Below are 13,272 nucleotides of genomic sequence, written 5' to 3'. Positions count from 1 at the left end.
TTCTTGGTTTAGCAATCTGTCACTGGCATCAAGTGGACAAGTCTTCTTTGGGTCCCTAGGTATCTCTTGGATAATCTCTCCCTTAATCAGGCATAGGAGTACCAGCATGAGCTATACACCAAAGTTTAGATTTACCAGGAAGTTGCTGGGTATAGAAGGTTTGAGTCATATAGGCTGGATAGACTGGGACATTTTTCACTGGAGCTCAGGAGATGGAGAGACGACCTTGAGGAGGATAGATAGGGTTAATGGTAGTTGTCCTGTCCCTGGAATGGGGAATTCAAGATTAGGGGGCACATTTTTATGGTGACAAGAGAGACAACCAAAAAAGGCATGAGGGGCAATCTTTTACACAGAGGGTTGCTCTTGCATGGAATGAATTCCCTGAAGAAGAGGTGAATGTGGGTACAATTACAATGTTTACAATGTTTGGGCAAATACATGAACAGGAAAGGTTTGGAGAGAAATGGGCCAGGAGCAGGCAGTGGAACTAGTTTAGTTTGGGATTATGTTTGGCATGGACTGGTAGGAGTGAAGGGTCTGTTTCTGTGCTCTATGACTCTGTGACTATAAATATGTAACATATGTACTAGAGAGTGTGAACTGATTCGAGAACACGAACACACGTGAGGTATGGTGTTATGATGGGGATCAGTGGGAGAAGTCAGTGGGGGGAAGAGCTGTATCTTATTGGACTTTGTTGCCACAAGCATCAATATAATACCGGGGAAGCTGAGAACGGTACCTGGCCAGAATGGGTAATTGGTGGAACTGCCTCTTACAGACTGTGACGGAGGGCCAGGTGGTCGCTGCAGAGAAAGGGAGTTCTTTGTCGACAATCCCATATCATCTAGAAGTACCTGTCGGAAAGAAAACAAGCAAAGAACTTTCATTTGATAGCACTTTGCAACAGTGTACTCACCCTGTGCCTTCTGGAGGGCATATATCACGATGAAAATTTACTTTATTGATTCTTCATTGTCAGGCTGCACTTTCATTGCGAATAGAATCAAAGAATGATAGAGCACAAAATCAGGTCATTGAGCCCTTAAGCCTGCACCAGCTCATTTGAAGTCTCATCTAGTCAGTCCCACTTTTGTACAAAATATTATTTCCTCTTGCCATTTCTGGTTCTTTTGCAAATCATCTTAAATCTATACCTTCATTGTCCTTCAGCCACTGGAGACAGTTTGTATTCAGTGGAGTCCTTCTTGGTAACCATACTTCTTTCAAATATTCTCTGCCTCTGATTGGTTTATTCTTTCATGAGATGCAGGTATCACCAGCAAGCCCTGCATTTGTTGCCTGTTCCAAATCGCCCTCAAGAGCAATTAAGTATCAATCGTTTTGAGAGGTAGTTATTTTTCAATAATTTTGACCTGATCAAGCAAGTAAAGAATCTTTTTTTGTTCAATTGTGGTCAGTAAAATACTGGTGCTGGAACATCCCTTAGTTTTTACATAATCATTGGCTTTTTGGTCAAATATACAAATACTGGAACTTGCATTTATGGTCCCAGCAAGCAAACTCAGGGCAACTAATGTTGAATCGCTGATTTAAATTAACTTATGGATTTCAGGACAGTATGAGGGTTTAAATTATTTTAGTTTTGTAACTTAAAAGTATGTAACAGACCTACATGTGTTGGGTTATCTGGATATTTTGAGCTTGCTGTAATTTATATATTTTGTGACATCTTGCAATGTCATTTTCTCCTCAATGTTCACGTGGCACAGTGGTTAGCACTGCTGCCTCACAGTGCTAGAGACCTGGGTTCAATTCCCGTCTCAGGCGACTGTCTGTGTGGAGATTGCACATTCTCCCCGTGTCTGCGTGGGTTTCCTCCGGGTGCTCAGGTTTCCTCCCACAATCCAAAAACGAGCAGGTTAGGTGAATTGGCCACGCTAAATTGCCCGTAGTGTTAGGTGAAGGGATAAATGTAAGGGAATAGGTCTGGGTGGGTTGCGCTTCGGCGGGTCGATGTGGACTTGTTCGGCCGAAGGGCCTGTTTCCACACTGTAAGTCATTTAATCTAATCTAATCTTAACATGCTTTAGTACCGTGATAAAGGTAAACCAAACCAAACGGTTTTTGAAAGTGACTTTTGTCAACTTGTTTCAATCACTGCATTGGATGATTTGCCATGATTTAGAATGGAGGAACAGATTCAAGGAGCTGAGTGGCCTATTCTTGGAAATATGTCCCTATCAACAGTTATTTGAAGTTCACATGGTGGTGGTTAGGGGTTTTAGGGAGTGTCATCACTTTTAAAGAAACCTATCTGGAATCGGGCACACAATACCTAGTCAGAGACTGATCATGTGCTTTCATACTTTGACAGGCCAATTAAAGGTTAGGATGCTTCTAACATACAGTGTGGGGTAGCAGCTAGCAAGAGTTAACAAGCCGTAACTCTTTGGAGTCTAGGTTAAAGTAAGCCAACCCAAAACTGAAGAAAAGCCTCAGGCACATGAACAAAAGATATGTATCCACCCAGCCAGAGATCTCAAACTCACTTTCTGTCCTGAACTGACAAAGCTACTGCTTTTTATCCAGTATAATTCTTTAGTATCAATAGAGCCCTTCATGACACTAACTGCCTCTTTCAAATCTTCTCTGCCTATGATTTATTTATTAAATTTAATGTTAAGAATGATAAATTCTGTGAAACTTGCAAAAACATACTTACTAGATTGGTCTTGTAACAAATCAGGTTCAATAGACTTTTAGATTGGCTCTATCAAATCAAATCTCAAAATAACAACTGACTAAAGTTGTACAGTTAAACTGAAAAAGAGTCCCCAGATCTCGCAATATTGCTCCTGTGCCTCTCCTGGTGCATACAAGGACAACAGACTTTCTGTATAAAAGCATCAGATTTAATTCCCTGAAGGTTAATTGCGAATTAGAAAATTTTGACAACAATAGCTGGTCACCATTTCTGAGACTAACTTTCCATCCCAGGACTATTAAACTTAATTTCCACCAGGTCCCAGGTAGGATTTGAAAACACAACCCTTACATTCTGGCCAGGCCTGTAGACTACTAACCCAATGATGTGAACACAAGGTCACCATCTCCCCATACTTTAATAAGCAATCAGTCCAAGTTGAGGTGGTCATGGTGCATCTTCTAAATTATAAACAATTATAAAATGATAGACAACAGCTGCAGGTATTGGCGCTGTCTGGTCGGCACGAACGAGATGGACTGTTTCCATGCTGTACAATAACTCTATGACATCTCCGCCCCGTACCTCTTTATAGCCCAGCAACTCGCCAGTAGTCTGGTTCCTCTCCACTTTAAGCGTTGAATGAACAGGGGTGACATCGACATGATACAGAGAATCCACACATACCTCTCTCGGCCAGACCCTTCGATGCAGGCAAATAGGAAAACAAAATGTTCAGAGATTAAACAGTTTGGGAAAAGACAGATGAAGTGCAGTTGAAGAACGTACATCCAACTCTAAGATATAGAAATTATGTTAAACTTGCAAACCTTAGTTCGACCACACTCACAATACTTCACAGAATTCTGGGCTCTGCGCTACAAAAAGAGATAGAAGGGCTCTTTAGGAATGCTATAACCATCAGAATGTAAGCAGGATAGGCACTAGGTAAGACTAAGGAGTGACCATATATAAATACTTAAAATTGTGCAAGGGGTTTGACAGAGTAAATACAGAATATGTCTCCACTTGTGGCCAGAGACCAGATCAAGGGGCTGGATAAGATACTCCCTCATAAATTCCATAAGGAATTCAGAAAAAAAAACGTTTTTACCTCGAGAATGGCAAGAATATGGACATTCAAGGTTCAGGTTGAGGTGAACAGTATAGATGAATACTTATCCACCAAATCAACACTGATCATCACATATATACGAATACACAGAGCCCTGTTGTTTGCAGACAGAAAAAAGCTTGCAAATACCTTGTGTGTGTTGCAGCAGTACAAATGAGATAACGGTTGTTCTCTGGCTCATTGCTCAGTGCAATAGCTTGACCAGAGTCCCTTGTAAACCAAGCTGCAAATTCTTCTCATCTTGTAGAAAATTGTTGCCCACCCCAACCATGCACCACCCACCCCCAGATAGAGGGTAATAAATGACAATTGGGTGGAATGACCTTACTGTTATGACCCTGATGGGCAAAGCCATGCCCCACTATGCCCAAGTCATCACTAGGGGTGGCACAGTGGCAGAGTGGTTAGCACTGCTGCCTCACAGCACCAGGGACCGTGTTCGATTCCAGCCTCAGGTGACTGTCTGTGTGAAGTTTGCACATTCTCCCCGTGTCTGCATGGGTTTCCTCCCACAGTCCAAATATGTGCAGATTAAGTGGATTGGTGATGCTAAATTGCCCCATAATCTAGGGATGTGCAGACTGGGAAATGCAGGGACAGGGTGGGGATGGGTCTGGGTGGGATGCTATTCAGAGTGTGGTGTAAACTTGATGGGCCAAAGGTCCTGCTTCCACACTTTACGGATTCTATGATTCTGTTCTTTGAAATGTATAAATGACCAATTCAATCATGAGGGTGATGTGACCACTATCAAAGATTTTTAAAAATTCACGAGGTTTCATTAATAGAAGGAAACAAACTTATCCTCTAACATATGGCAAAATGGATTGCTAATTACTAACATGCATATCCCTCCCATTATAAATCCAGGACAGACCAGATGGACAGAAGTATCATGCATAGAAAATACAATGGCTAAAAGAAACAATGTTTATGGATCAAGAAACTAAACGTCAAAGGGAAAACAAGTGTCAATCTCACAGTTTGGTTGGATTTTGATAACAAAATCACATTGCTATTGGTAGTCAACATTAGTATTCCCACCCTGGGCCTTCTCGAGGACAGATAAACTCAGTGAAAATTCACTTCACTAATCTTTCATTATCATGCTTGGCTGGAATTCGAGGTCTTTACTCCTTGTAGAGTCTTTAAACATTATTTGAATGTCTTCAGAGAGGGAGTGAGAGAGATCTGGATTGCTTGCAGATCCGCGACAAAACTGAAAGTTAAAACCAACCCAAAGGCTGGTGCTGGGCAGTAGATTTTCCTTTTCCCCAATACTCTCCCCCCCACCACCCCCCAAAGGCACCTGATGCCAGTTCATCTCTCAAAAATATCAAATTCGGTTTTAGCAGATGTTACATGCATTCCTGTAAGTGAACAACACACAGTGCAACTCTTGCTTCCAGTGATTACAAGAAGTTCTTTCCCTTTTACATACCAATCCAAACTTCCATTTTTTTCACTTCATATTTCAACAAAACACATTTAGTCTTTAAAATAGCCAGTAAGTAGGACTTAGGATTAGGCCACACAAAACTTCCACTCTACTCCTCCATTCAATTATGTCACGACTTTCATATGGTCACAACTCCAATTCCTTGACTGGCTCACTTCTTGATCATTAAAAATATAATTAAGTCTGCCTTGAAAAATTGCAACGACATAGCTTCTGCTACCTTCTGAGGGAGAAAACTTTGCTGACAATTCTCAGCGAAATCAAATTCATCTCAATCTTAAAGGGACCTCCAATCCTTAAACTGTGCCCCTTATTTCCAGTCTCTCCCACAAGTAGTAATATTCTCCTAGTAGCCACCTCAACCAATTCTCCCTTGAATCTTGTATTTCAATAACTTCAGTGATCATTCATCTAAACGCCAATATATAAGACCAACATGACCATCTTTCCTGCGTAGGATAAGACCCTTATCTCAGGAATGAGTTGAGTGAATTGCTTCCATTTTTTTCAAGTAAGGAAACCAAAACCATACATAACGCTCCAGATGCAGCCTCAGCAAAGCCTTGCACAGCTGTAATTAAACTCCCAGCTTTTATATTCTCGATACCCCATTCCCCTTGCAATGAATGTCATTGCCTGTCAACAAAGGAACTTACTTCTGGGAGTTTTCAAAGTGATGGAGGGGGAGAAACGAGGGGTCGGACAGGAAGCGCTGCTCTGCCTCAGTGATGAGGTCCAAGGCGTATGGTGGTAAGCCATGCGGAAGCTGGTTTGGAAGCAGAACAGAGAAAAGTCAGCAAGTGGCAGGTCACAGTTACCCCAGAAGGTCCCAGCATCCCAGACCCAAGTGCCACAACCACAGAATGCAACCTACAAACACCTGAGAAATCATGGAATTCCAGGTGTCACAAATGGAACATGTCCAATGACAGTCATAGAGATGCAGAGCATGGAAACGGACCCTTCAGTCCAACCTGTCCATGCCACCCAGATATCCTAACCTAATCTAGTCCCATTTGCCAGTACTTGGCCCATTTCCCCCTAACCCTTCCTATTCATGTACCCATCCAGATGCCTTTTAAATGCTATAATTGTACCAGCCTCCAGCACTTCCTCTGTTAGCTCATTCCAAACACGCATCACTTTCTGCGTGAGAAAGTTGCCCCTTAGATCCCTTTTATATCTTTCCCCCCTCACCCTCAACCTATGCCCTCTGGTTCTGGACTCCCCCACCCCAGGGAAAAGACCTTGTCTGTTTATCCTCTCTATGCCCCTCATGATTTTATAAACCTCTATAAAAGGTCACCCCTCAGCCCTCCGAAGCTCCAGGGAAAACAGCCTCTCCCTATATAGCTCAAATCCTCTAACCCTGGCAATATCCCTGTGAATCTTCTCAATCCTTTCTAGGTTCACCACATCTTTCCGAGATCTAACCTTGCAACCAGTCTCCCATGGGGAACCTTGTCAAACGCCTTACTGAAGTCCATATGGATCAGGTCTAACACTCGTCCTCATCAATCCTCTTTGTAACTTCTTCAAAAAACTCAATCAAGTTTTCTGGCATTGTGAACCAGTGAATTCTCCCTTCACATTGTTTTTGATGTCCTGGCCAAGTAAGTATTACAGAGCAGAGGAAACTCCCACAAATATATTAAGATATATAACCAGTGATGTAGTTTATGGTTACGCTGTTGAAGATGAATTGTGGACAAGGTATTCCTTCCCAGATAGTATCATGGGAATTCTCACATCTACTGGAGGGGTAGACAGGTAGCAGGTAAAAGACACAATGTGGTCCTTACCTGTGGAATAGGAGGAAAAGGAGAGAGATCCTGCTCATGAAAGGTGATTTAGGGACATATCTGACCACAAAGGAAGGGATTGAGGGTGTGATGAGAGGGGTAGTGCCCCTGACCATGGAAGCAGAGCAACTGGGTCACTACCTTATGGGGGAAGGAGGTGAGGAGCAGGAATGCTATAATGCAAGAATAGGCTTAGAGGATGATCTCAAACAAGGGATAAGAGCATGGGAAGGTTTTTTGTGAGGGGGGGGGAAAAAGAATGTTCCCTCGGAAGATCTGTGGAGTGCTGGAGAGAAAAGGGCTATGATGTTAACCATATTTTGGGGGGAGGTACTTAGCAGGGACCATGAAGGTGTAAGGGGAATGGAAAGGCTCATAGCACTTTTATAGCACTGTCTAGATGTCAGTGTGCCTTACAGCTAATGACACACTTTCTGAAGTGTTCTTAGTGTTGAATGATGCAAAAACAGAATAGCCAGTTTGAACACAGAGCTTCCTCATCCGCAATACGATAATGACCAGATAAACTGTTATGTGATATACATTAAGGCATCAACATTGACCAATGCGCCTGGGACAACTTCCCAGCACTCCTTCAAAATACACCCTGCTAACTTTCACTTCTACTGAAGCAGGCAGAGGGGACTTTGATTGAACATCGCATTCCGAATTGGCTCCTTTGACAGCGCAGCACAGGAAAGTCAATCTGGATTTTTGTGCTCGAGCCCTATGATGGGACTTGCACTGCCTTTATTGGTCAGTGCATTGAGCATTGGGATGTCATGTTGTGGCTGTACAGAACTTTTGTTTGGGCCACTTCTGGAAAACTGTGTTCAATTCTGGTCTCCCTACTGTAGGAAAAATGCTGTTAAACTTGAAAGGGTTCAGAAAAGATTTACAATGATGTTGCTAGGCTTGGAGTGTTTGAGCTATAGAGAGAGGTTGAATAGGCTGGGGCTATTTTCCCTGGAGCATCGGAGGCTGAGAGGTGATCTTGTAAAGACTTATAAAATCATGAGGGGCATGGATAACGTGAATAGCCAAGGTTTTTTTTCCCCAGGGGAATCCAAAACTAGAGAGCATAGGTTTAAGGTGAGACAGGAAAGATTTAAAAGGGATCTAAGGGCCAACTTTTTCATGTAGAAGATAGGGTGTATATAGAATGAACTGCCAAAGGAAGTGGTGGAGGCTGGTACAATTACAACATTTAAAAGCCATCTGAATAGGAAGCATTGAGAGAGAGAGATATGGGCCGAATGCTAGCACCTGGGACTAGATTAATTTAGGATATCTGGTCGGCATGGACTGAAGGGTCTGTTTCCATGTGTAATGGACTAGGCCAGACCACGCAAAACATTCCTATGCAGGCAGCCCAGACCATAACTTTGCAATTTGTTCCGGTAACGATACAGTGAAAATTACCTGAAGTTAGCAAGGTTAACTACCAGGTTTAAAACAGACAAAAAAAATGTGTTCACAAAATTACAGAATGAAACACAAAGACCAGAATAAAGAACCCCTACAGAATTCAGTCTATCTAAAATAGATTTAATAATGCTGTTCTGAATATACACAACAGTCCCAATAAGCAAACCCTCTTGAAACACAGTTAAAAAATGGAACAGATGCTCACAGGTTGAAGTTAGAAGGGCAGAGAGAGACAGACAGACAGAGACAGACAGACAGAGACAGACAGACAGAGACAGACAGACAGAGACAGACAGACAGACAGAGACAGACAGACAGAGACAGACAGACAGAGACAGACAGACAGAGAGGTCCTAACTAGTTCTGGACTAAACTAAACTGCTCAGCTAGAGAGCTGATCACTACCCTTTCATTATATAGGTCACTTCTAAAACATGATCATGAGGGCGGCACGGTGGCACAGTGGTTAGCACTGCTGCCTCACAGTGCCTGAGACCCAGGTTCAATTCCTGCCTCAGGCGACTGACTGTGTGGAGTTTGCACGTTCTCCCAGTGTCTGCATGGGTTTCCTCCGGGTGCTCTGGTTTCCTCCCACAGTCCAAAGATGTGCAGGTCAGGTGAATTGGCCATACTAAATTGCCCGTAGTGTTAGGTAAGGGGTAAATGTAGGTGTATGGGTGGGTTGCGCTTCGGCGGGTCGGTGTGGGCTTGTTGGGCCGAAGGGCCTATTTCCACACTGTAATCTAATCTAATCTAATCATGATCACTTTGGCCTGAAGTCTCATCTGGTCACATATAAACAGAAAGTCCTCTCAGTACAGTTTAATCTCTGTACCAAACCAGACTAATCAGAAATAAGAGCAGTTTATTACCCCTCTAAAATAAAAACCAAGGACATAGTATCCTTGAGAAAAAGAACAGCTTTTACAAAAAAAGAAACCAGCTTTGTGACACATGGTGCGCACCTCTGACTCTAAGTTTGTGATTCAGAGGTGAACGTGGAGGAGGTTGGGTTGGGGGGTATGGGGGGAAATGATCCCATTCCGTAAAAGGAGGGAGATGGCATCCCAACTACCACACCCACTCCACTCCCCTTTGCTGGGGATGCACATGACGACAAATTACACTGTGCTGCACTACCAGAGGAGCCATCAACACTTGGCATTGTTCAAGATTAGATTAGATTACTTAGTGTGGAAATAGGCCCTTCGACCCAACAAGTCCACACGACACTCCGAAGTGCAACCCACCCAGACCCATTCCCCTACATTTACCCCTTCACCTAACACTATGAGCAATTTAGCACAGCCAAATCACCTAACCTGCACATTTTTGGATTGTGTGAGGAAACCTGAGCACCCGGAGGAAACCGACACAGACACGGGGAGAATGTGTAAACTCCACACAGACAGTTGCCCAAGGCGGGAATTGAACCGGGATCTCTGGCACTGTGATGCAGCAGTGCTAACCACGGTGCCACATGCCGCCCACAAACTAAGAAATCAATGCTTTTCTTATAGCTCAAGATGATAGTCGCAGTTCCTGTTCATACACACACTTCATTTAGCACATGAAAGGGTACTCCCATCTGCTGCAGTCAAACTGCTTTGGTAAATGGATGTGCAAGCTCACATACAGCTTGTGTTACTAAGGAATAAAAGTGCAAATACTCACCGTTGCTAAGGGGAAGATGTACCCATTCTTTCTCGCAGGCTCTGTGATCAACTCAAACTTTCCTGAGCAGCCCACTTCCAAGATGGACAAAGGAAGGTCAAGGGGATCCTTTGGAGGCACTTCTACACAACAGAAATGAAAAATACTAATCAGGGGAGGTTCTTGCAGTTGAGGACCTTTGGTTATCTCTTCCCAGGGCCAGAAGAGTTTGTAACCAAAGGTCACAGATTTAAGATTTTTTTTAGATTAGATTACAGTGTGGAAACAGGCCCTTCGGCCCAACAAGTCCACACCGACCCGCCGAAGCGAAACCCACCCCATACCCTTACATTTACCCCTTACCTAACACTATGGGCAATTTAGTATGGCCAATTCACCTGACCCTGCACATCTTTGGACTGTGGGAGGAAACCAGAGCACCCGGAGGAAACCCACGCAGACACGGGGAGAACGTGCAAACTCCACACAGTCAGTCGCCTGAGGCGGGAATTGAACCCGGGTCTCTGGCGCTGTGAGGCAGCAGTGCTAACCACTGTGCCACCGTGCCGCCCACGAAGGTGACTTGAAGAATCAGAAGGACGACTAGATTTTTCTCTTTAACACAGTACGTTGTAATCTGAAACACTGAAAAACTTCCAGGGCTAAGGAGGTAGAGAGGAGGAACCAACAGAACTGCTTCTTCAAAGGGCCAGTGCATGCAAGGGCTGAACTACCTCCTCCTGTTTCAGAAGCCAAACCATGGAGGTGGTGAGAAGAACACAAGTTATCTGTACACTCAAGGAGGCTAGTAAAAGCTGCAGGAGCTAAGGGGAAGGCTCATTCCCAGTCACAGACCAAGTCCCACTCTATTGCTTCTCCCAGTGACAAAAGCTGAGCACTCAGTAGCTCCCATGCCCTCCAATCACTCAAGAAAACTCCTTCATCCACCCATCTCCCTCCGTTCCAGAGTCCAGCCTGCCCACCCAGGCTGATCATTCTACTCCCAGCCTAACATCATAATCAGAAGACACAAAGGCAGGCAAAGACTTGGGAAGATCATGAGCACCCAAGGACTACAAACTACAGGACCAGCAGAATCACACAACTGGTCACCAAATCAAAGTCAAAACATATCTGTTCGAGAAAGTCAGACTTGCAGCTTTTACAACCTCAGGGCATCCCAACGCACTCCACAACTAATGAAGTGCGTCTAAAATGTAGTTACTGTTGCTACGTAAAGCACAGGGGCCAATTTGCACACAGCTAGCTCCCACAACAGCAGCGTGATAACCTGTATTATAAATGCTGGTTGATGGGTAAATATCAGGCAGGCAGAATTCTTCTGCTCTTTAAAATAATGTTGTGGGATCTTTTACATTCACCCAAGTAGGCAGATGGGTGGAGAAAGGTTGGGGTTATGGAGATGTCTCATTTTAGCATCTCATCCAAAATATAATTCCACCTAGAGTGCAGCACTCACTCAGGATCACAGTCTTAAGAGGGAAACGAACAGCCTTTTGCTTCAGAAGTAAGCAAGCATCTAACTCTGCTAACAAGGGATGCAGTGGCTTAGGAAGTCAGCTCACCATCACCTTCGCTTCCAGGGTGATTAAGAATGGGCAATAAATGCTGGCCTGATCAGCAACCCCAACATGCCATAAACAAAAAAGAAAGAAAAACTGTTCCACTGCACAAGCACAGATGCCCAAACAAACCTAGCAGTCAGCCAGACACATTTGCAAGAATAAAAGGATCAAGAAAGTCTTGTGGCACAGTGATAGCATTCCTATGTCTGGACCCATTTTCCTGCTCCTCGGATTCCTGATGAAGGGCTTTTGCCCAAAACGTCGATTTTCCTGCTCCTCGGATGCTGCCTGACCTGCTGGGCTTTTCCAGCAGCATTCTAATCTAAACTCTCATTTCCAGTACTACAGTCCTCACTTTTGCCTAATTGACTTTAACCTTACTGCGAATCCTCTTGCAAGGCTGCATTCCTTGAAAAAGTTCTCCTCCTCTCTCCACTAGAATCTCAGTGAGTCTCTCTCTCTCTCACTGCAACCCCCAGGTCACCTCCTCTGCCCTGAAGCTCTTCACCTTCATCCCCATCCCCATTCACCTATTGTACTCTTTGCTACCTTCTCCCCAGCCCCACCCCACCTCCAACTTATCTCTCCATCCTGGAGGCTCCATTCCTGATGAAGGGCTTTTGTCCGAAACATTGATTTTCCTGCTCCTTGGATGCTGCCTGACCTGCTGTGTTTTTCCAGCACCACTCTAATCTAAACTCTGGTTTCCAGCATCTGCAGTCCTCACGTTTGCCCAGAAAACCTAAGTACGAGGTCCACCTGCTGCAGTGGTGTGTCGTAATATTTCTGAACAGGTTGACTGGAAAATATCTTCAAAAACACATCCAAAAATTGCTGTTTAGTCTTGAATTGGCAGCTGTATTTCACTTGTTACTTACTAAGCTCAAGTCATGAGTTGCACCATTTCATGGAAGGATACGAAGGCATTAAAGAGGTTGTAGAGAAAATTTACAGAAATGTTTTTGCAGTGTGGTTTATTGGAGAACCTCACACTGTTTTACATGATGAACAGAGAGATTTGATAGAGGTGTTCCAAATCATGAAGGGACCAGACGGAGTTCATAGGGAGAAACCATTACCACTGATGGAAGTTGAGAACTTTGAGTGCAGGTGGGGGGGGGGGCGCATTTTTTACACAAAAAACATTTGGTATGCTCTGTCTGAGCATGTGGTGGAGGCAGATTCAATCAAGGCATTAAAAACGCAAAAATTAGCACAACTGCAGGGGGAAAGGGTAGTGGTGGTACTCTTCAGAAGAGTACTAGTATGGAAACAACTGGTTAAATGACCTCCTCCTGTGGGCCTGTGTATCGTTTCAGGAGCCTTTCTACAATGAGCCTGTGTGGCAATCCTACAACAAGACCCACTGAGGGACCTCAAATAAGAATCAGAAGTTGTCCTGTGAGGATGCAGGCACAATCCCCAACTGAATTACACGTTTGTCTTTGCTTTCCAGTGATACAATAACTAACCCATGGCAGGAAAAGCCAGCAATATGGACAAGTCTGATGAGACAGTCTTCCTCAAAGCACTTTGAA

At 43.9% G+C, this 13,272-nt stretch overlaps 1 protein-coding gene across 1 annotated transcript in view; it reads right to left on the bottom strand.

Annotated features, from left to right (window-relative positions):
* The window catches only part of skic2 (SKI2 subunit of superkiller complex), a 61,227-nt gene that overhangs the window by 47,723 nt on the left and 232 nt on the right, over nt 1–13,272 (bottom strand). The window contains exons 2-5 of the mRNA XM_043678180.2: nt 10,170–10,291; nt 5,922–6,031; nt 3,257–3,374; nt 746–860 (exon numbers count right to left, since the gene is read on the bottom strand). Coding sequence (XP_043534115.2) covers nt 746–860; nt 3,257–3,374; nt 5,922–6,031; nt 10,170–10,291 — 465 coding nt within the window. The remainder of the gene's footprint in view (nt 1–745; nt 861–3,256; nt 3,375–5,921; nt 6,032–10,169; nt 10,292–13,272) is intronic.

Source organism: Chiloscyllium plagiosum, unplaced genomic scaffold (assembly GCF_037043375.1).
Source record: "Chiloscyllium plagiosum isolate Xiang-an unplaced genomic scaffold, Cpla_swu_hap1 HiC_scaffold_35, whole genome shotgun sequence".
In the NCBI taxonomy this organism is placed as follows: Eukaryota; Metazoa; Chordata; class Chondrichthyes; order Orectolobiformes; family Hemiscylliidae; genus Chiloscyllium; species Chiloscyllium plagiosum.
Note: the sequence above shows the minus strand (reverse complement) of the source record. Positions and strands in the feature narration are given on the sequence as shown.